Source organism: Idiotropiscis lumnitzeri, chromosome 6, assembly GCF_059441095.1.
Source record: "Idiotropiscis lumnitzeri isolate Australia: NSW breed Sydney's pygmy pipehorse chromosome 6, RoL_Ilum_1.0, whole genome shotgun sequence".
Classification (NCBI taxonomy): domain Eukaryota; kingdom Metazoa; phylum Chordata; class Actinopteri; order Syngnathiformes; family Syngnathidae; genus Idiotropiscis; species Idiotropiscis lumnitzeri.
This window is the reverse complement of record NC_142396.1, coordinates 1,278,493-1,302,064: the sequence shown is the minus strand read 5'-3', so window position 1 is coordinate 1,302,064 and position 23,572 is coordinate 1,278,493. Positions and strand designations below refer to the sequence as shown.

Here is a 23,572-nt window from a genome sequence, read left to right as displayed (position 1 = left end):
ACTGTACCCACAGTTTAGCTAATCTGTACCCACAGTTTAGCTAATGAGCTAGCGTTCACGCCCATGCCATGACGTCAAACGTTTGTGGGTGTTGCTTGATAGAGCAGTACCCACAATTCAGCAAATGAGCTCACGGTCCGTCGTATACACGTCGAGGTAAATTCAATTTGTTTTTTTATTGATAGTATTAGAGTGTAGTGTAGTGTTCTGTCGAATCGGCATGGTGTGATTTACTTTCACTTTCGTTCCCTCATATTATATGATGGTAATATTGCTCTAGTTCCTAGTTCATATAGCAGTTTTAGCAGCGAACGGCTACAATTAGCCAGCGCGTTTCTTTTCATTTTTCGTGCGTCATGTTTTGAACATTCGCTGCGTTTTTAAGCAATCGCCCGGCGCAAGCAATCATCCAGTCCTCGCTGGAGAAGGAGACACTCACTCGGTCGCATTACAAGAGGATACAATTACGTCTTTGGGGTTTCAAACACTGTAAGTACCTTTTCTGCGGTTATTTTTGTGTAATGATAATAGTTTGTGGTTACTGCCGTTTTCTCCCGTGTTTTTCCTAGCTAAAAGTATTGCTTTAATAGCTGCCACGCCATGAGGTTTATGTTAATATGATATTACAACTATTGTTTTTAACGTATGTAAACATATTTAAATGTAATTAATATTTTAATTAATAATTTGATCACATATTCTATCTATTCCACGATGTAATCAGAAATCAAAACATAATTCTATTTTGCTCCACCTACAGAATGCACGCATGAGATCATGGACCAACTTCAGCTCATTGAGTTCTATTTTCATTTGGGCCTGAGCTACAAACACATACTATGTGTGCTGGGCTCCAAACACAGGATTGTTCTGAGTTTGAGGTCCCTCAAACGAATTCTTAAGAAGCATGGATTGTTCCGCCGAATCCATTATGACCACCCAGAGACAGTTGTGGAATTCATCAGAGAGGAGCTACAGGGCTCTGGAGCGTTGCATGGCTACCGGTGGATGTACACCAAATGTAAAGACAGAGGACTGCATGTACGAAAGGAAGATGTACGGCTGCTCCTTTCCGCAATGGACCCGGAGGGCACGACATTTAGAAGGAGAAGAAGACTGCACAGGCGAGCATACTTTGCCAAGGGTCCAAATTTTGTATGGCATGTCGACTCATACGACAAATTAAAGCCATTTGGCATTTGCATCAATGGAGCCATCGATGGATTTTCAAGGCGAATTCTGTGGCTGAATGCTTACCACACAAGCAGTAATCCAAAAGTCATCAGTGGCTACTTTCTTGAAACTATTAATGAATTAGGTGGATGTGCGCGCATCGTGAGAACAGACATGGGGACAGAAAACAGTTCCATCCGTGATATGCAGCAATTACTTCGTCGGACCCACACTGATGTGCATGCTGGTGGCAAAAGCTTTGTTGTTGGAAGAAGCACATCAAATCAAAGAATAGAGAGTTGGTGGGGCTTTCTCCGTCGAGAGTGTGTGGAATTCTGGCTGGACCTCTTCCACAGACTTAAAGATGAAGGACATTTTGATGGTGACTTCTTGGACAAGAACCTCATGTTATTTTGCTTTCTTGGTTTAATACAGGCAAGTAGTAACACTTCACAAGCACTTTATTGAATAATTTTTGCCATATCATGGTCAAGTTATAAATGCATTTTTATATTTTCTTCTCATGAATACAACTTTGCTTTTAAAGTTTTCAGAACCTTACAAAAAAAAAAAAATCCAGACATTTTCCGTGACATTGTAGATGATTTATGTCCACCTTGCTTTCACACTGCAGTGCATTCGTTTTGCCTACCTTGGTAAAAAGTTGAGGACCCAATGGTCAGTGGTAACTGCAAACATACCAAACCTTACTGTAACATGCATTTTTTCAGTTATGGTTACCATACTTAGTTTTAATTCTACCTCCTTATAGACACAGACACAGAAGTACGCTACAGATAAATTTGACCTCAGTGAATGGATGGATGATCAGATAATATTTGAACTACTTAATGCCAGTATTTTCCTTCACTTTCTCCATGCCACTTTCATATTTTGGTGACTTCCACGTGAATGCATCTGTGTTTGCACAATGAGCTGAGATTAGTCTTCGAAATAGTTTATATTTTCAGTTAATATGTTTCTTAAAACATTTATGTAAATTGTTTTTGTATCACCTGCAGGATGAGTTGGATGCAGTCAAGGAGGTGTGGAACAGCCATCTGATTCGTCCATCCAAGAATGAGCGTGTCCCTCATGGTCGGCCTGATGTCATGTTCTTGGTCCCGGAGCTGTATGGCACAGAGGACTTTTTGTGCCAAGTGACTGAGGAGGATTTTTTGAGGTGTGAAGGTGACTGCATCCACCGCAATGATGTTGCTTGTGATGCTGATGTGTTCACTCTGTGTACACACATAATGTCACAGAACAACCTCCAAGTCCCAGTGGATGGATATATCGCCACGACCAACTACCTCAACTTGAGAGAGGAGCTAATAACACTCTTAGGTCTTTAATGGATGCAGTCCAGGTGTAAAAGGCTTCAAAGTCCTTTTACAATCCATAACGTATCACACCATTAATCAATGTGCCCTGTCTTACCCCCTAATGGTGTGTGTGCCCCCTCGCCACACCTCAACTGCTGTTTATATGGAGCCCTCACATAACTAAATGACAAATTGTTTTAAGTTTGAAGCATTCTGCTCATTATGGATTTTATCAAGTGTTTTACAACATGTGTAATTTTACTTAGAATTTTTTTTGTACACTTATTGTGACTGTGTGTGCACCCATTCTTGTACATACATGGGAAATGTACAGAGAATTGTTGAAATTCATTTGATATATACTGTACATATATTTTGTAATTTGCTTGATGGTTCTACCCAAATTAACTGTTGCTGATTTATGGTTTTGTAAAATAAATAAATTGCTGCAAACTCCTCCGCATATTGACATGCATTGAGCCAACATGTAAAGATCTTTGATTGGTATTTAAAAAGCCACATTCAAGCTCGCTAAAATACATGTGTGTGATTCAAATAAATTCTAAAAGTAAAATTGATTGTCTTCTACATTTTCAGGTCGCCAAAGTATCTTGAGTTGAAACTGCTATTCAATCCTTAAATGTATTTGTGGAAACTATTTATGTGAAGCGAAGTGGTCAAATTCACACAAATGCACACTGTCAAATCAGACAGCAACAAGGTGACAACTTGATAACTGTAGACTTGAGATTTGGGTACTCAATTCAGCAAATAATGTCTCCTACATACAGTCTGTCTGAGAGCTGAGTGAATGTCACTGTCTTAACTGAGAAAAAAATTCAGATAGGAGCAGTTGCACATTTAATTTTTATAAAATTTGTGTAAAACAAGACATCGTAGTCGACCCCAGCGACACAACTATCTGCTTGCAATACAAGCAGTGGAGCAATTTTATAAAAACCAAAAAAAAAAACACACGTCTTAAAGCTGTTGCATAACAACCATAGGCAACAAAATTGTGTCTTACCACAACAAAATTGCTTCATAATTTTGCAAAGAATCAACTATGCAAACAATGACTCACTCAATAGTCAGTAAATATAAACAACTCGACTTGCAGTCCAAGAGTATGAAATACCGGCATAAAACAGTAAATCTGGCCCCCATGAATCAGACCATGCAACTACATTATAAAATACCATTATGAACAAATTCCAGACAAAACAGCCGCCAAACCCTCTAAGAGTATATGGGAATAGATTTTGCAGAACAGACACTAAATTATGTCCATCACCCACATGTTGGCATCAAGTACATTCCCAAATTCCTCAGACAACTCAGGGTACGACCCATAGTTGTTGGCCACCTCCAGAACACAGCCACATGTATGGGACATTGGTCTTCGTGTAAATAGGTTCTCAGCCTCAAAGAATCGCACATGGATCTTCTCAGCCACTAAAAGATCTGCACCTTTGGAAAACAAAAATAAAATATTAGTTTAGAACCACATACCACCACCAACTCTATACTAGAACACTCGTGTCTATCACCTCAAATGAAGGCTCTCTAATCATTGCCTTCAATAGCTGTGTATTTATTAAACGTTTACATCAGGCCCGCCGAAGTTGAAAAAATTAAATAAATAAACCTTGTTCATGTTTTATTTTCCCCGTAATTCTGATAAGTGTCCCCACTAGGAGACACACCCTAAGACAGATATTTTGTTGCAATGTTTTCATTCATTTTCATTTAAAATTAGAGCATATATTTTCTCCATATACGATATGTATTTTCTTTCTCAGATAAAGTGAGGTTACCAAAACACTCCATCCAAGTGTTGCTGGTCCGGCCCCTCTGTCAAGAGAACCCATTGTGGCCCACAAATCAAAAATTTTGCCCCCCGTGTTTCAAAGTCAGCTGAGGGCACATTTCTTTTGGCATATATACACACACACACATATACATATATATATCCATATATATATACACATGTATATATACATATGTATACATATATATATATATATATATATATCAAATTTGACAAGTGAAAACAAATGACAGAATTAGGATTAATCGTAAAGATGTGAAAGATTACCAGTACAAAATCGAAGAAATTTCTTGAGCCGACGTTCGTTGCAACTCCTGATGAATTTTTTCAGAAATTCAAAACTCTGCATTTCTCTCATGTTGAGGCCCTCATGCTGTAACATGGCGATTACTCTTCTTGGTGTTGGGGTAAGGCTACCATATACTTCCTCCAGGCCTCCCAGTGGTAATTTCAGTTCCTTCAATATACTGGACCAGCACTCAGCAATATAGGCGGGATCTTGAACCAGTTCCTTATGTGCCACCTCAATTAAAGTCTTCTTCACGTTCCCCTTATTGACAATAACTTTAACCTCGTGAGTTTCGAGGAAATCCATCCACTCCTCAGATCCAGCGATAGACAAAAAATCAATCATCGCTTGTTCAGCCACTTGTTTTTCTTCAGAGGGAATTGTGTCTAAAAATGCCGAAAGCAGGTCATTCTCCATCAGGTCAACGCCGAGACAATACAAAATAAAGGGCTTGGCTAATGCTATGGGAAAATATTGCACAATGTTGTATCCAAGGACCATAACTTTGGCAATGTTAACCCATTCGTCTTTCATGTCGTGTCGTGTCATTGGTATCTTCATTGTGCTTCCATGAGTGCATTTACTGAAGAATGTTTCCCAGTATTCACTTAAGGCATCACGTAACACACCACCATTATCTTCTCCCTTTTCCATTGCTCCATTGGGTTGGAACATCTCGATCTCCACCAGCAGCTCATCAGTAGTTACAGTGCCGTTTTGAAAGGCTGCATTTAATTCATGGAAAACATTTCCCCTGTGCAGTTTAAGTTTTCTTGCTTTAAGTGGATGAGATTCTTGCCCTGGGGATGGATTTTCAACCAACAGCTCCATGGGGATGGTGTCGTCGAGGGTGTCATCGACATCATAAGTGGCATAATCAGCAAATGAATGTCTGAAGACTATTTCTTCATCAGCAATAACATTTTCTAACAGTCCACCTACTGCTCCCACCATTTCACTGTCCAATGGAGGCACCTTGGCTGTTTCCTCCAATGCAGTAAAATGCACAGAAGCGGTGTCATGTGGCTCATCAAGCACTTTTGCAGGGGCATCAGTTTTCCTTAAACACCCACATTGGTTAAATGACATGTCATTGCCTGTTGTACATACCTTCTCCTCGATAAAGGTGGCAATGACTTTATCATCTAACTTTCGCTGGTCTTGGAGAAATTTTAGAAAATTCGAGTCCATCTTCTGAAACAGAGGAGTAAAATGGCACTACTGCTGCATTACACATCGTCTCAAGGCAATTAAAGAGACAAGATGCAAAGTAAAACTACAGTATTGTACTTTGAAAATATGATTCTGCACGTTTACAAAAATGTCATGTCATCCTGACAAAATGAATAGATAAGAATGCATGATTGTTTCCATCGTTTCACAGTTTCATTATACAGCCATATTTAGCAACCCAACATAGCCCAGAAGCGAGTTATTAAGCAATTTACGACAAGCACGGCAGTAAACACAACAAATTGTTGTCGTGAAATAAAAGTAACTTTAGACAATGTACTTACAGTGAATGTCAGAGACGTACTTGTCTCCTCTTGTGGTGATTCGTGAGTGTTTGTACACTTCTCCGACGAGGGCTCGACTAAAACCACTGATGCCTGCTGATACGCCAAAAAGACGACAATAAAATCAAACCGTGGCTAGGGTGACGGTTGTCATGATTGGGTGACTTGTGGCGAGCGAAATAATGCGCGAAAAATGTTTAAAACGTGACGCACGAATAGAAAACACGGAGGCTAAATGTAGCCGTTCGCTGCTAATACTGCTCTATCAAGCAACAGTCACGAACTAGAGCGATGTACACCTTACTTACATTTGACGGAATGGCATGGGCGTGAACATAAATCACGGAATTACAAGTCTTTAAGCGATGCAGAACACACTATACTCTCGTACTATCAATATAACATCTAATAGAATTTACCTTGAGAGATATACGACCGCGTGGGTACTGCTCTATCAAGCAACACCCACAAACGTTTGACGTCATGGCATGGGCGTGAACGCTAGCTCATTAGCTAAACTGTGGGTACAGATTAGCTAAACTGTGGGTACAGTTTAGTAAACTGTGGGAACAGATTAGTAAACTGTGGGTACAGATTAGCTAAACTGTGGGTACAGTTTAGTAAACTGTGGGTACAGTTTAGTAAACTGTGGGTACAGTTTACTAAACTGTGGGTACAGTTTAGTAAACTGTGGGTACAGTTTAGTAAACTGTGGGAACAGATTAGTAAACTGTGGGTACAGATTAGCTAAACTGTGGGTACAGTTTAGTAAACTGTGGGTACAGTTTAGTAAACTGTGGGTACAGATTAGTAAACTGTGGGTACAGTTTAGTAAACTGTGGGTACAGATTAGCAAAAAATATTTTTTTCTCATACTGTGGCACCAGAGGGGCTCCGTAAGTTTCCGTTTTTATTTTTGTTCATTTATAACGTAAAATACCACACATTACCTTAATATATTTTTTAAAAAATGTAAATATTAGATACAAGGGGAAGATGAAAACAAAAGATACCATCGTCTTATAAGCATGTAAAATATTTAACGGGCTGAGTTAATTAATTTTCAACCTAGGACCACAGTTTAATCGAAGTTAGTCATGAAAGTCCCAAAAGTTGACCTTATGTAACGTCACTCAGCCATATTTGGAGGGCGGTTTTTCTTCTGTCCCGAAAGTCGGTCAACATCTTACATACGAGCCAATCAAAAGAGACGAAACCGGAGGGGGCAGGGCCAGATCGAACAAAGTCCGGAAGCAAAATAGAAATATATACAGTCTGCCAGGCTTCGATAAGACAGTCAAGTAAAAAACAGCGCCAAGAAGAAGCTCGGCGATCATGGCTGACAGCAGAGACAAAGCTACTGATCAAATGAAGATATGGAAGCAAAATAGAGGCTCTCAGGTTCGTACGAGGCCCCAGTGGGTGAGAGGTCGTTTGGGGCGAACGAGCTGAACGTTGCCTCATTATCGCAGGTTAGCGGACGTTATATGTAGTTATTACGTCACAATTGCAGCGCAACACGACATCCAGCATTATTATATTGACTCATTTGTCATTTGCACTCCGTGTAGTTTAGCTTTATTCTTAATTTGCATGTAACGGAGTTATGTGTTTGCTAAGAAAATAGAGCTTTTGTCACATGCTAACTGGAGAAAAGTAAAGCAGGGAATTCTAATGAGGTCATTGTATAAACCATTGGAATGATCGTTGTTATGACTGGACTTCAACCTTGACCGTTATATAAACAGAGCAAACAGCCAATTGTTATTATATTGCTCGTTCACTTAGCTGGGGTGGCAAAAGTATTCATACCTGCGTTTATTTAAAAACAACAACAAAAGATTTCTAATTACCAATTGGGATCCTTATCTTCAGTCAACTTTTGTGTGCAGATTATAAAATGTTCTAAAGTATAAAAGTAAAAATTAACTGGCTATTACTGCCAAATAAATACTCGCTTTTATAAGTTGGCACTTGCACACGAAGAAGACTCTAAAGTAAATTGCATCAAAGTTTGAAAGGAAATGGAGAAAAAAAGTTACATGATTTTTAACTAATGAAGAAAACTAGAACTACAATTGAAAATCTTTTGTTAATGAAACATAAATATATTGTATATAAAACTACCTAAAACTGACTTGAAATTAGGAAAAATGTTCTTCGTTTTTGTTGCTGGCAATTCATTTCATACATGCTCTTCCGGGTTTTTTTTTAAATTGATTTATTTATGCATTGCTTTACATCCATAGCTACAGATGAAAGGTTTGAGAATTGCATTTCACTTTACTTGATTACAAAAATACTCAGTGGCTTTTTTTGCCTTGCACTCAACAGATACTCCATATTAAAAAAAAACAAAACTAATCCAAGTTAAATAAACTCACCCGCCATCGTTAATTGAATGGATGGGGGATATTTTTCATGGCGATTTCACATGATTTGGTTTATTTCAGCAAGCATCAGTTAAACAGCCTCTTCATGTCTTTGCTGTGTGCATCAGAGGCCAGATCAGCTGACCACGACTGGCGGCCATCCCATCGGAGACAAGCTGAACTCGCTGACGGCCGGACCGAGGGGCCCCATGCTGGTCCAGGATGTGGTCTTCACCGACGAGATGGCCCACTTCGACCGCGAACGCATCCCAGAGCGAGTGGTGCATGCCAAAGGAGCAGGTGAGGTTTGACACTCTTCTTTTTGTGGAGTAGGCACCAGTGACGGCAGTGCTGTGAGTGTGAACCGTACAACCTAGTGCTCTGTGAGTATTTAGTCATACATTTTTATCGATTTAATTTGAGTTTATTGGTCATAAGTCAATTTTTTGGCCTAACTTTGCGTCCTAACTTTTATGAAAAGCTTCCGCTAAATTAGATGTGAAGTCAGGTACGACTGTGTGAGGTTTTGCGATGGCTAAAAAGAGAATGAGATTATCTCATTCACTCCCATTGACGGGTATATTCGTCAAAAAATCCATTCATTTTACAGATGCTGGCAGTGAATGAGTTAAACACTTTTTTTTGTATTTTATGTATTTCCCACTTCAAAAATCGGTTGGTCAAAGACGTTCACATGACAAAGACAAACACAATGCATCCCATTACAATGCACTTTGACTTGAAGCAAATGTTGCTCTTTTTCATGCGTGGATTAACCATAAAAGTTTGCTGATAATCATTTTCACGTTTGTTGTTCACTATTTGAATGTGATTAAAGGAAGATTTCTCTGCCCGCAGGAGCGTTTGGCTACTTTGAGGTGACGCACGACATCCGCCGCTACTGCAAAGCCAATGTGTTTGAGCACGTCGGCAAAGTGACGCCCATCGCGATCCGCTTCTCCACTGTGGGTGAGTGTGCATGCCTTAGTTGAGATCTTTATATATATAATATATTTATTATTATTATTGCCAAGTTCCCATTGTGCTTTAATGAAGGCACACACAAAATCCACTTGGGCGCCATTTTTTCTTTGCAGTGTTGGGCAAGTTATTTCCAAAATGTGATACATTACATGTTACTAGTTACTTGCATGTGATAATTAATTAATCGCTAAAAATGACCAAAGTTAATTGCAATGAATCACATTTCTCAACTACTATTTTTTTGTGAGGGTTGGAACAGATATTTATTTGTATATATTGGAATTAATGTGAAATCACCAAATATGAAGTATATTTAACTTCAAAGACTTTTGTATGAGCTTTGATCCTTGAATACAATTTAAACTGAGAGATGATTTATTTTAACAGTCTTTGTAGAGTAATGAGTTAGTCAAGTTACTTTTAAGTGTTTTTTTTAAACGGGGATTCATTTATTTAATTGATTCGACTCTGTACTTTAAAAGTAAAATGCAAAATTTGCTCCCATATTATAGCTGTCCGACTATCAGATGCTAGCACTGTTATCGAATGCTAATCTGTGCTAATATTGCAGCTCTGCTTACCTGTCACACACACAATGCTTGATGTGGAAGTCTGCTCTTTTTTTGACGTAATCTGCTTCGTTCCAGCGGGAGAGTCCGGATCATCGGACACTGTGCGGGACCCTCGAGGCTTTGCCGTCAAGTTTTACACGGATGAGGGCAACTGGGACCTGACGGGCAACAACACGCCTATTTTTTTCATCAGGGACGCCATGCTGGTGAGTCGAGCATGAGCAGCTCTCCTTCACGCTAACGAAATAATGCTTTTGTGTAATGCTTGCTAAACCGTAACGATGACTTTGATTTTCTGCAGTTCCCGTCCTTCATCCACACGCAGAAGCGCAATCCTCAGACGCACATGAAAGACCCAGACATGGTGTGGGACTTCTTTAGCCTGAGGCCCGAGGCCCTGCACCAGGTCAGCCACGTGCAACGTGACACTCAAAATTGGTTTGATTGAGTGAACGTGCAGATAAAAAAATGCAAAGAAATAGGGAAAAAAAAATCTGCCAAGAAAATATGATGAAAACCATGCACCATCACCAAACATTTGAGTAATATATTATCCATCAAGAAGTACGTCATCAGCCCGTGAGTGCAGCATATTTCTAATCATCGTTTAGATGTTGCCTTAATTTAGAACATAAAACAAGAAAACATGTTTTTGTTTTTAAATGTGCAGGTGTCCTTCCTGTTCAGTGATCGAGGTTTGCCGGACGGCTTCCGCCACATGAACGGCTACGGCTCGCACACCTTCAAGCTGATCAATGCCGACGGAGAGCCCGTGTACTGCAAATTCCACTTCAAGGTCACTTGCAAGTCTTAATCTCTCCTTTAAACGACACATGCTGTGAATTTGTTTTGTCCCTTGATGAGTGGGCAGGCACCCAGAGAAAAAAAATGAAAAAGTCCATTTTTCCCATCATGTCACCTTAAAGCACCAACCTCAAAAAGCACAACGAAAATAAATTGTCATGTATTTCAGACTGACCAGGGAATCAAGAATATGCCCGTGGAGGAGGCAGAACGCTTGGCTGCCACCAACCCGGACTACGCCATCGGAGACCTGTTCAACGCCATTGCCAACAACAACTTCCCGTCCTGGACTTTCTACATTCAGGTCATGACCTTTGAGCAGGCCGAGAGGTTCCGGTTCAACCCCTTCGACCTCACCAAGGTACAAACGTGCTTAAAACTTATCACAGTCTTTTAGGGAGGCCATGTAGTCGTATTCTGTGTGACGCAAATGAGCAGCATCGCTCCGTAATGACTGAAATCTTGTACCACAGGTCCACTGTGAGATTTAAAAATGGAAATTTCTTTGGTTTCAGGTTTGGTCGCAAAAAGAATATCCACTGATCCCTGTGGGCAAAATGGTCCTGAACAGAAACCCGGTCAACTACTTCGCCGAGGTGGAGCAGCTGGCGTTCGACCCAAGCAACATGCCGCCGGGCATCGAGGCCAGTCCTGACAAGATGCTGCAGGTACAAGCAACACATGCTCGCTCACACACATTTAATCCTTTTGTTTAGGCTACAAGAAAGCAAATAATAATAATAATAATAATAATAACAATAATAATAATTATTATTATAATGCACACCCTTATTTAATAGGTTGTTCCGTTTTACCCTTGAAATTTAATCCGGGTTCATGCTTTGATTTTAAAACGATTGGCACGTCTTCAAGCAGCACACAATCAAGGTGTCATTCACTTTGCCACACCCAATATGGCGTCGACATGGACATACAATTCAGCCCTCAGGGCGCCGTTTCTGTATGTATACTCTATGTCTGTCTCACGGCGGCCTCTCTCCGCCCTCAGGGTCGCCTCTTCGCCTACCCGGACACGCATCGACACCGGCTGGGCGCCAACTACCTGCACATCCCCGTAAACTGCCCCTACAGGGCCCGAGTGGCCAACTACGCACGCGACGGCCCCATGTGCATGGAAAACCAAGGTCAGGATGATGGATCAGCAGAAAGATCCTTTATTAAATCTTTGACATCAACATGGATCAGTGGTAGGGTGGTCGTCTCCCAACTCAGAGGTTCGGGTTTGATCCCCCGCCAGTGTGACCATGTCCAAGTGTCCTTGAGCAAGATAATGAACCCATTGATGCTTGTGAAGTGCTTTTAGTACCGAAGGCGGAAAAGTGACAGCCCATTTACCATTTAACAAATGTGCATAAAGTCGTTGCCGTGATTTATTTATTTAAAAAAAATAAATAAATAAATAAAATATATATATATATATATAAAATGTTATTTTATTTTTTTCTCTATTCTGCGTGTCCTCCAGGTGGCGCTCCAAACTACTATCCCAACAGCTTCAGCGCACCAAATGTTCAGCCGCAATTCAGGGAGTCATCGTTCAAGGTGTCCACCGATGTGGCGCGTTACAACAGCGAAGACGAAGATAACGTCACCCAGGTAACCGCCGTGTCTGCAGGAGCAAAAGTACTTGCGCTCTGAAAATATATATTGTACAATGGAACCGATCCAAAGTCAACACTTAAGTAAAAGGAAAAAAAATGTACAGACTTTGAAGTAAAGAGCACCTCAAAGTTATAAAAGAGAAATCTTTGTTGTTGCCCATTGCTGTCTCATGCGTGGGCACTTGCAAATGGTCTCCATTCAACCTTTGAGCCACTTCTTACTAACAAGTGCTGTGCCCTGCTGCAGGTTCGCACCTTCTACACTCAAGTGCTGAACGAAGAGCAGCGGCAGAGGCTTTGTCAGAACTTGGCAGGCTCCCTGAAGGGGGCGCAGCTCTTCATCCAGAAGCGCATGGTTAGTACATGTACAAACGGTGGCGCTTACGGGCAACAAATTAGTTTGCAGTCAGACAAATTATTCTTTTAAAATTGCACTTATTATAATAATATCATTTTATTTATTTTTTTAAATGTTATACATTTTCTGGATTATATTAATATACCCCAACCCCCTAAAATTTAGTGGGGGATATTTTTTATATTTTCTGTGCATAAGTGCTCTAAATTACAATATTTGTCATTTGGAATTGGGAGTTGTGAAAATATTATAGAATAAAGCAAATTTTATATTTTACTCAAAATATTTACATAGTCATTCTTAATTGTGTCTATGTGCGTCTGAAAACTTGGCACGCCCCTGTTCAAATGCCATTGTTTATGTGATTTATAAAATATGTATATTACAAAACATTTCCCACCATGAATTAAAATGTAAAACTCAATTGAAAAAAATATATATTTAAGGGATAAAAATAACAAAATTAACAAATACTTGCTTTTGAAACTTTGCATGTAAAGAATGTAGCATATGTGATTTTCTTTTTTTTGGAAACTTTGTGTACCCCTCTGAAATTATGCACTCTGCTCGTCAGGTGGAGCAGCTGAGATCCGTCCATTCAGACTATGCAAACAAGGTTCAGAGCCATCTCAACAAGCACAACGCGGAAGCCCAAAAGGTAAAACGAAAGAAAAAAAAACTCTCCAAGGATTCTGTCATGATCTCATTTAAACCCCCAAACATCCTAAAATTCTCCCTGACGGTAAACAACATTTAATCGTGATATACGATGTATCAAATAATTTTTCTCGCTCTTTGTCCGTTAGAACGCTATTCATGTGGACAGCCGTCCCGGAGCGTCAGCCATCGCTGCTTCGTCCAAGATGTAAATGCATGTCCACCGGGAGTTCGCAGCGGTCACAAAAGGATGTGAAACAAAATGAAGACAAAGCAGCAACAAATGAGAAAAAAAACAAATATGCTAACTAGGCTTTAACTACAAAAAAATCCAAATAATATGAGTAATCCACCATTTTTGGCTTTTGGAGAAAATGTTTCCCTTTTCATTTTTGTTGGATTTGTGCCTTTGTCAGCCTCAATGAACAATAATGATTGTTGTTGATTTGTTACGAGTGCGAGCAGTGCTAATGTTAGCGAAGCTATAAACCCATCCATACCTTTCAGAAGTAGCTCCTACATCTCACAAAGAAGCAACCTCATCCCTGAGCTTCAAAAGGCGATAAAGAAATCATCCTTGTAGTAAAAGTAGTACTTTTTAAAAAATAAATTGAATGGTTTTTATATATATATATATATATATATATCATGCCTGGCAGAATACAAATGCCACTAATCATCTTAACGTTCGCTTGCCAAAAAACACTTCATCAGTGAATCTGTTCAGAAGTACAGCACAGTGCCTTCCGCGTGTGCGTGTGTTTGCGAGTCACAACCATGTTTTCAAGAGTTACGTAGGTTAAAAATTGAGGTCATTTGGTAAAGTCGCCTCATTAAAAGTACTTGATTGGGATGTAACAGTGCTTCGATTAATAAAATGCATATCAACTACTACTTATTTGTCTTGTCTTTTTTAATATAAATGTATGCTGGGTTAAAAAACTTTATATAAAATTTATTTTAAATTTTTAAAAAAAAATGTAGAATTCCAACTCTAAGCAAGACTTCATCAATTGCACATAAAAACTTATTGTAATAAAATTACAATATAAAGCATTAAAACGTTTGTGTGTCATGATTCATTCATTGTGACAAAATGTAAACTCTTGCAAAAGGACATTCTTTCCAACGGCCTGAGGAAAACGCCCGTTACCCAACAAGTCAATTTGATGCACACAAATGTTTTAAAAACGTTTTATTAATAATGCATTATATTAAACAATGATTAAACAATGCCATTTCTATTACGTTGATTTGGTTTGCATTTAAACCTCCCACCACTCGGGGGAGCTGTGGCAGCACTTTGCTTCAGGTCTACTTAATCAATGGAACCATGAGAACCAGGTGATGCTCCTGGCTAAAGGTTTTACACCGTGGTCTTAGATGGCAGCAAATTATATTTTATCTACTTTAGAAAATAGAGTAAGAATGAAAGGAGACGTTTGGTCCTGTTTCATTTCATATTTAAATTGAAGCAGTGGACTAAATTTCAACGAACTGGAAGTAAATAAATCTTTATACTGAAACCAATGCAATGGACAATTTCAATCGAATGGAGACGCTTTCGCTTCAAAGTGGCGACGGAGGACAGCACGGGTTTCCTGTCGCTTTGACGACAACGTTGGTTGCTGCTGCTGTTTGGATGTTTTCTGCCTGAATGGATTTATTTGTCCTTTGAAGCCGAAGCGGACACTGCGGCCTGTCAACCGACGAAACGGAACATATGCCGCTCAACGCCAGGGTAGGTGTGTAGCACTACATTTATGGATATATGATAATCTTAGCAAACAATTTGATTGAATTAAAATATATTGATTGGTGTTAATCGAATGAACAGAACCGAGCCCATTTGCAACTTGCATTAGACCGCGCGTGTGTGCAGTTTGTGGAAGGTCTCGCTCACCTAAAGAAAGTTTGTGCACTATAGTTTTATACAAAAGTCATACATAACTTAATGCTAATATTGGGAAATGTCACTGGTAAGAATACTTTTCGTACCTTTGATTAGCAAATAGGAGATATTTTTGATGATTGTGTGCAATGCTCGTACTTTTTCAGAAATGTAAAACTGGCAAGGCTAGAGTGTCTAAATCATTGAGTGTGGTGGGGGTGATTGTTATGGTCATACAGTGGCAGCAGGACTTTTTCATTGCAGCGGCCAGGGTGACAACGACTCAAAGATAAGATGACACTAGCGGAGTGGCAAGTAATGCCCTCAAGGGCCACCGCGTAGCTCCGCCCCTGAATGGGCTGGCGCAGCGTAACCGAAATGTGTAGATTTAGTCCAAATTTGTCACGATTGCAGCCAATATTTGTGTGAAAAACACTTTCAGGTCATAAATGGAAAGCAGCGAAATGGAAAACACGGAAGACCACTTGGAGTAAATTCCCGTTTACTGCAGGTGTAACTTTTCTTCCCTGTCCAGTGATCTCTTAACAGCAGTTACAGAGCCTGAACAGGCATTTGATGTCGTTGTCTTGTTGCAAAAAGTTTATTGGCTTCCAACATAACCCAATACGGCAATGAGAGATAAAACTGTCCGAAGAGACAAAAAAAAAAAACTCCACCACCCCGCGCATCAGGGCAGCACTACCACACTCAATTTCCCATGTTGCAATGTTTCTTAAAGGGCCAGGCTCACCACGTAACGCGGGATACATTACTCGCAGTAGGCTGCACGAATAAATGTTTTAAATACAAATCCCAAATGTTTCAAATGTCGTTTTATACCGTACATATCAACTTCGTCACAAACGCACGCCGGAAAAAAAACACCACACTCTTCAACATATATATATATAGCTATAAATCATATAGTCGGGCCTATAGCAGAGTGGCCGTCCTTGGCCGTCCCTTGCAGCGGTGGGACTGCAAAACTTTCCTAACAAAGTCCTAACAGATCCTAACACTTACTAACACTTCCTAACCAAGTCCTAACACTTCCTAACCAAGTCCTAACACTTTCCTAACACTTTCCTAACGCGAGTTCCTAACACGGAGGATTTCCTAACAGAGGGGTAAAAGAGCCAATCATCTTTCGACTTCCTGACTTGGGGGCGGAGCAAATGGACCAATCATGGCCCTTTGTTTAACTTGGGGGCGAGGCAAATGAACCAATCATGGCCCTTTGTTTAACTTGGGGGGCGGGGTGGATGAACCAATGACGGCTCGTCTCATCGCGCTATCCACAATCGCTTCCGTGAATGGAGGCCCCGGATCGCTTTCGTGAATCGAGGCTGCGGAGAGCGACCCTCGAAGACCAAGAGGGAGAAGAGGCGAGTCACATAAGAAGCATACAACATATCCAATTGTAAGGAAACATTCCTAATGTCTGCCCATGGTACAGAGGAGTGATAAAATTACTGTAATGGTAAAAGTACTGCAATGATAAACAAATGCTGCAATGACAGAAAATACTGCAATGATAAAAACAATGATTTATTTATTTTATAATTGTTTATATTTTGTAAGTTTTTGCTTTCTTTATATAAGTTTATATATACTGTTAATGTTTTCCTTTTTTATTATTTATTTTATAATTGTTTATATTTTGTAAGTTTTTGCTCTATCTATACAACTTTATATATACTGTTAATGTTTCCCTTTTTTATCATTTATTTATTTATTTTATAATTGTTTATATTTTTTAATTTTTGCTCTCTTATCTATACAAGTTTGTATATACTGTTAATAAAGATAAAGATGTCATTTAATAGTCCCACAATGGGTAAATTTGCAGTGTTACAGCAGCAAAGATATACAGAGGTGGCGGCGTAATGTAGCCGTTAATGTATAACATTAGCAGCAGACATTCATAAAAAGCATGCAAATATACACAGTATATACGTCTATATACAAATCCATGGTACAGAGGGGTGATAAAATTACTGTAATGGTAAAAGTACTGCAATGATAAAAACAATGATTTATTTTATAATTGTTTATATTTTGTAATATTTGTTTTCTCTATACAAGTTTGTATTTACTGTTCATATTTCCCTTTATTAAACAAAACACAACAAGAACACAACTGTTGTGGTTGTGGTGTAACAGAAACACGCTCATCCTTTGGGGTCGGAGTTTCTAGGTGCAAATCCTGGCAAGAGTGTGGAACTTGTTGGTTAAACCAATACTTCAATTAAACCGTATTTCTATTCGGAGAAACAATGAATTAAACGTATTAGATTTTGATACAATGTATTAGACTTTATAATTGTTTATATTTTGTAATTTTTGCTTTCGCTATACAAGTTTGAATTTACTGTTAATAATTACCTCTTTTATCATTTATTTTATAATTCTTTCACTTTTTTAATTTGTACTTTCTTATCCATACAAGTTTGTAATACTGTTAATATTTCCCTTTTTTATTATTTATTTATTTAATTAGTTTATAATTGTTTATATTTTGTAAGTTTTTGCTTTCTCTATATAAGTTTATACATACTGTTAATGTTTCCCTTTTTTATTATTTATTTATTTAATTAGTTCATAATTGTTTATATTTTGTAAGTTTTTGCTTTCTTTATACAACTTTATATATACTGTTAATGTTTCCCTTTTTTATTATTTATTGATTTATTTTATAATTGTTTATATTTTGTAAGTTTTTGCTTTCTCTACACAATTTTATATATACCGTAAATGTTTCCCACCAAGCCCGCGCCGAGATTCGAACCCCCTCCATTTCCTCGTCCTCTTCCCTCCTCCTCCTCCTTTCCCCTCCCTCTTCCCCCCTTTTTTCCTCTTTTTGCCCCATGGGGCATAATGGACTGTCTCGCGGGGGAAAGAAAGAGGAAAAAAGGGGGGAAGAGGGAGGGGAAAGGAGGAGGAGGAGGGAAGAGGACGAGGAAATGGAGGGGGTTCGAATCTCGGCGCGGGCTTGGTGGGAAACATTTACGGTATATATAAAATTGTGTAGAGAAAGCAAAAACTTACAAAATATAAACAATTATAAAATAAATCAATAAATAATAAAAAAGGGAAACATTAACAGTATATATAAAGTTGTATAAAGAAAGCAAAAACTTACAAAATATAAACAATTATGAACTAATTAAATAAATAAATAATAAAAAAGGGAAACATTAACAGTATGTATAAACTTATATAGAGAAAGCAAAAACTTACAAAATATAAACAATTATAAACTAATTAAATAAATAAATAATAAAAAAGGGAAATATTAACAGTATTACAAACTTGTATGGATAAGAAAGTACAAATTAAAAAAGTGAAAGAATTATAAAATAAATGATAAAAGAGGTAATTATTAACAGTAAATTCAAACTTGTATAGCGAAAGCAAAAATTACAAAATATAAACAATTATAAAGTCTAATACATTGTATCAAAATCTAATACGTTTAATTCATTGTTTCTCCGAATAGAAATACGGTTTAATTGAAGTATTGGTTTAACCAACAAGTTCCACACTCTTGCCAGGATTTGCACCTAGAAACTCCGACCCCAAAGGATGAGCGTGTTTCTGTTACACCACAACCACAACAGTTGTGTTCTTGTTGTGTTTTGTTTAATAAAGGGAAATATGAACAGTAAATACAAACTTGTATAGAGAAAACAAATATTACAAAATATAAACAATTATAAAATAAATCATTGTTTTTATCATTGCAGTACTTTTACCATTACAGTAATTTTATCACCCCTCTGTACCATGGATTTGTATATAGACGTATATACTGTGTATATTTGCATGCTTTTTATGAATGTCTGCTGCTAATGTTATACATTAACGGCTACATTACGCCGCCACCTCTGTATATCTTTGCTGCTGTAACACTGCAAATTTACCCATTGTGGGACTATTAAATGACATCTTTATCTTTATTAACAGTATATACAAACTTGTATAGATAAGAGAGCAAAAATTAAAAAATATAAACAATTATAAAATAAATAAATAAATGATAAAAAAGGGAAACATTAACAGTATATATAAAGTTGTATAGATAGAGCAAAAACTTACAAAATATAAACAATTATAAAATAAATAATAAAAAAGGAAAACATTAACAGTATATATAAACTTATATAAAGAAAGCAAAAACTTACAAAATATAAACAATTATAAAATAAATAAATCATTGTTTTTATCATTGCAGTATTTTCTGTCATTGCAGCATTTGTTTATCATTGCAGTACTTTTACCATTACAGTAATTTTATCACTCCTCTGTACCATGGGCAGACATTAGGAATGTTTCCTTACAATTGGATATGTTGTATGCTTCTTATGTGACTCGCCTCTTCTCCCTCTTGGTCTTCGAGGGTCGCTCTCCGCAGCCTCGATTCACGAAAGCGATCCGGGGCCTCCATTCACGGAAGCGATTGTGGATAGCGCGATGAGACGAGCCGTCATTGGTTCATCCACCCCGCCCCCCAAGTTAAACAAAGGGCCATGATTGGTTCATTTGCCTCGCCCCCAAGTTAAACAAAGGGCCATGATTGGTCCATTTGCTCCGCCCCCAAGTCAGGAAGTCGAAAGATGATTGGCTCTTTTACCCCTCTGTTAGGAAATCCTCCGTGTTAGGAACTCGCGTTAGGAAAGTGTTAGGAAAGTGTTAGGACTTGGTTAGGAAGTGTTAGGACTTGGTTAGGAAGTGTTAGTAAGTGTTAGGATCTCTTAGGACTTTGTTAGGAAAGTTTTGCAGTCCCACCGCTGCAAGGGACGGCCAATGGATAGCGCATTGGACTTCTAGGCTATGCGAGGTGATTCAAAGGTTGTGGGTTCGAGTCCCACCGGAGTCGAATTTTTTATTTTTCGCATTTTTTTTCGAAGCGATTCAAAGGTTGTGGGTTCGAGTCCCACCGGAGTCGCATTTTTTATTTTTCGCATTTATTTAAATATTTTTGCTGCTTTGAATCTCACTATATTAGCACAATAGTCTCACTAAAACGTAACCTATCACGCTTCCATGAGAAGCATCACCTATGAAAATTACCTTCGTGTCGCGTTTTGTATTTTATGTTTAAAATGGTTTAAAATGTCATTCCCTGTCTTTCTAATTTAATCGAATGCAAACCGAATAATGTGATTGTTTTACCAACCTGAGGTGCATAAATACGAAAGGAACTGTTAGTTTGTGAACTTTGTGGCGCAAACGAGCCCACCAAGATCTGAAACGTTAATGTTTCTTCTTACCAGTAGGTGGCGCACCTGCAAAGGGACAGCGCGGTACTGAGTTATGCCGCTCAACTTCAGAGAGAACAGGACAGAGAACGAGACAGTAAGTTGGGAGAAGACTGAAATGACGACAATGCTGATTCAATCTTTGCATTTCCTTTTTCACGTGGCTTTCTCAGTGGCGGTAAGAAATTCAATTAATTCTTAAAACATTGTTGCACGCGTGCATTATTGTCGTCGTCAGGGAGGGGCGCCACAGCAAGTCGCTTGCATGATTGATTTGAAAGGGAATAATACCCTACAATGCACCTCGCACGATCCAGTGAGATCTGATCGAATTGTTTTTTGGGGGGAAAAAATGTCACGTCTTTAATTAGCCACGTGACAATCATTCCTGTAAAAGCTCAATTAAAAGCTGGCAGTGATGGGCTGTCTATGGCTTCACCAGAGAAACAGCATCCCTAATATTTCAAATGGATTTATTTAATAACTATGTGGAGAATGGCAATGTTATTTGTGAGCGTCTATTTAGTCGTGGCGTCGTTGAGCTGAACTCAAGTGAGTGCTTGCACGGCCCGTTCCCTTGTCCAGGTACCTGTGCCATGCGAACAGATGGTGGTCCGCCTTCATGCAGAGATTGAGGAGCTGACAAATGTGATCAATGAGCAGCACAAATACATCCAGGTGCTCCACAGCCACCAAGCTCAGCAGCTGGAGCACATCCCCAACTCGCATCTGGGCGCCCAAAATCTCTACAGGGGTACGCATTACTTTCTGCCTGCCGGCGCCCCAAAATACTAAATAACTGGACGACAAATGTCTTATGAACGTAAAACGGTAGGCCGATAGTATGGTGCGTTTGGCATGTTTGGTCCTCAACAATATAATCTGAACTAAATGTGTCACCTGTTTTCTGAAGCTGAGCCATGACTGGTCATGAACTGAGCCCTGAGCAACTGTCATCCCCTTTTCACATTTGACAAAACGGCCGCCCTTTGCGCTGGCTTGATTTTGCTGCTTAATTTATATTCCAAAAATGCAATATTGATCCGAATGCCGCGTTTCGACGAGTGAGGCCGCATGCAACATATTCTTGTCAAGAAATGTTTTGCCGTCGACTTCCCCTTCAATTCAAAATGTGGTCAGGGAATAGTACGTTTTGGATTATGCTGTATTTAAACGACTTCATGTGTGTGTAGACTGCTCCGAGGTGTTTGCGGATGGAAACGTGGCCAGTGGCCTGTACGTGATTCGTCCCGATGGCTTACCCACAGCGCTCAGCGTCTACTGTGACATGAACAACGGAGGAGGGTGGACGGTTTTCCAGAGGAGGAGGGACGGCAAAGAGAATTTTGACAGGTGTGTGTGAATAAAAGTCAAATTGAACATTGAATTAATAACAAGTAAATGTTTTTTTTTGTGTGCAGAGCGTGGGTGGAGTACAAACACGGTTTTGGGGACTTACATTCTCCAGATGGAGAATTCTGGCTGGGCAACGATGCGCTCCATCATCTCACCTCACAAGGTGTGTGTGCGCTTGTTCAAGGGTGATTTGTCACACTTCCAAGATAATTACAAAACAACAACTCTTCTAGGAGAGTACGACCTGCGCATTGCTATGGAAGACTTTGACGATAAAGAAAGCTTTGCGGAGTACAAGAACTTTAAAGTGGACGGTGAAACGGTAAGTTCCCATGGTCCGTTTCTAAGCACCTTATCTTTAACCTCGCCGTTGCGTCCTTTTCTCACAACAGTGCAGCTTTTATTTAGACTAAAATTTGCTGTTTGGTAGCACAAGCAAAGGTTTATGCTTTTGGACTTGATGTCCTTGGGAATTTTTCAACAACTTCCCTTTTGGTTCATCTCCAAGGTGGTTTCGAGTTCCGGGACTTGTGTCACAAAAGTTCCCGTTATACAGTGAAACCCCGCTACTTCGCGGTTCAGTTTTCAGTTTTCGCGGGTGGTCTCGGTCCCCATTAACCGCGATAACCGGGGGTTTACGGTATTTCGACTACTCTTTTTCCCGTTCAAAGAACTCCGACGGGAGTTTCAAACGTTCTCGGGCTCACGTCAATGCGCTCCTGGAAGGATTCTTCTAGGAGGCTCTGCATTTGTCTCAACCAAGGAACTGTCAGATGCTCCGGGAAAGAATTGAACGAAACTGACCAGAATGTGAAAAAGTAGCTTGTCTTTTTCGTGATAGCAGTCCCAGAACTTTTCTGATACTCCACCTCTTCTGCCACTTTTGAATCGGCTCCGACGCTGGTTTTGCTTCTCATGTACCTAATTTGACCATTTTCACAATGGTTGGATGTGCGGTTCTCGTTCTTATTTGACATTTTCATGACTTCTCTGTCACAGGACTTGTACCGGTTGCATTTGGGGGAGTACAACGGGAACGCAGGGGATGCGCTGGCGCACCTGCAAACCACCAAGCAGCCAGGCCGAAGTCGGGCCGGGGTCAAATTCAGCACCTACGACAAGCAGCCTGATGGAGACGCCGAGTGCGTCAGACACAGCAAGTCAGGCTGGTGGTTCAGCAGGTCAAAACCATCTTTTCTTGTTTCCATGAATGCACCGCGTGAAAAAAAAAAAAGCAACAACATTTTGTGACTTATTGTGGCCAGGTGCGATTCAGGGAACCTCAACGGCCATTACTACAAAGGACCGTACCAAGCGATGAGCGATGACGGGGTGGTGTGGTACACGTGGCACGGCTGGTGGTACTCCATCAAATCGGTGGTCATGATGGTCCGAGCCGCCGACCTTGAACTTCCACGGGCCAACCAAGCGGGACAACTCCACCCGAAGAAAGCGGCAGGTGGCATCTCTGATCACCCACTTGGCCAGTAGGCCGAAAGGCAGGCCAACTTTTGCAGTTTTCTTACAGACTGCACTTCTGTTGCTTCATTTTTCATCTCA

General features: G+C 39.6%; 3 protein-coding genes and 1 pseudogene across 4 annotated transcripts; 3 read left to right on the top strand and 1 right to left on the bottom strand.

Annotated features, from left to right (window-relative positions):
* The first annotated feature begins 107 nt into the window (after window positions 1-107).
* LOC148334431 (uncharacterized) lies at window positions 108-3,397 on the top strand. 2 transcript variants are annotated; one of them, XM_088299438.1, is made up of 3 exons: window positions 108-489; window positions 761-1,608; window positions 2,196-3,397. In XM_088299438.1, exons 2-3 carry the CDS (start codon window positions 778-780, stop codon window positions 2,526-2,528), a joined length of 1,164 nt encoding a protein of 387 aa, XP_088155564.1. In that variant the 5' UTR covers window positions 108-489; window positions 761-777; the 3' UTR covers window positions 2,529-3,397. The 2 variants fall into 2 exon arrangements, with proteins under 2 accessions (XP_088155564.1, XP_088155565.1); XM_088299439.1 differs by having other exon boundaries at window positions 108-1,608.
* LOC148334430 (uncharacterized) lies at window positions 3,352-5,641 on the bottom strand (annotated as a pseudogene).
* Window positions 5,642-7,367: 1,726 nt separating this feature from the next.
* On the top strand, window positions 7,368-14,398 carry cat (catalase). The gene is made up of 13 exons (XM_088298206.1): window positions 7,368-7,536; window positions 8,636-8,807; window positions 9,366-9,476; window positions 10,139-10,269; window positions 10,365-10,469; window positions 10,734-10,859; window positions 11,037-11,228; window positions 11,383-11,535; window positions 11,877-12,012; window positions 12,354-12,484; window positions 12,737-12,844; window positions 13,422-13,505; window positions 13,654-14,398. The coding sequence occupies exons 1-13, from the start codon at window positions 7,471-7,473 to the stop codon at window positions 13,714-13,716; spliced, it is 1,578 nt and encodes a 525-aa protein (XP_088154332.1). The 5' UTR covers window positions 7,368-7,470; the 3' UTR covers window positions 13,717-14,398.
* Window positions 14,399-20,672: 6,274 nt separating this feature from the next.
* LOC148334428 (fibrinogen-like protein 1) lies at window positions 20,673-23,503 on the top strand. The gene is made up of 7 exons (XM_088298028.1): window positions 20,673-20,834; window positions 21,242-21,410; window positions 21,850-22,009; window positions 22,078-22,175; window positions 22,246-22,334; window positions 23,012-23,193; window positions 23,278-23,503. Exons 1-7 carry the CDS (start codon window positions 20,712-20,714, stop codon window positions 23,501-23,503), a joined length of 1,047 nt encoding a protein of 348 aa, XP_088154154.1. The 5' UTR covers window positions 20,673-20,711.
* Window positions 23,504-23,572: the final 69 nt, after the last annotated feature.

What these genes read in the sequence shown, in the direction of transcription:
- LOC148334431 (XM_088299438.1), top strand. Translation starts at nt 778, where the DNA reads ATGGACCAACTTCAGCTCATTGAGTTCTATTTTCATTTGGGCCTGAGC. An exon ending in GCTTTCTTGGTTTAATACAG is followed by an intron (nt 1,609 to 2,195) that starts GCAAGTAGTAAC and finishes TATCACCTGCAG; the next exon opens with GATGAGTTGGATGCAGTCAA.
- cat (XM_088298206.1), top strand. Translation starts at nt 7,471, where the DNA reads ATGGCTGACAGCAGAGACAAAGCTACTGATCAAATGAAGATATGGAAG. An exon ending in GATCCGCTTCTCCACTGTGG is followed by an intron (nt 9,477 to 10,138) that starts GTGAGTGTGCAT and finishes GCTTCGTTCCAG; the next exon opens with CGGGAGAGTCCGGATCATCG. An exon ending in ACCCCTTCGACCTCACCAAG is followed by an intron (nt 11,229 to 11,382) that starts GTACAAACGTGC and finishes CTTTGGTTTCAG; the next exon opens with GTTTGGTCGCAAAAAGAATA.
- LOC148334428 (XM_088298028.1), top strand. Translation starts at nt 20,712, where the DNA reads ATGCCGCTCAACTTCAGAGAGAACAGGACAGAGAACGAGACAGTAAGT. An exon ending in GGCAAAGAGAATTTTGACAG is followed by an intron (nt 22,010 to 22,077) that starts GTGTGTGTGAAT and finishes TTTTGTGTGCAG; the next exon opens with AGCGTGGGTGGAGTACAAAC. An exon ending in TCAGGCTGGTGGTTCAGCAG is followed by an intron (nt 23,194 to 23,277) that starts GTCAAAACCATC and finishes TATTGTGGCCAG; the next exon opens with GTGCGATTCAGGGAACCTCA.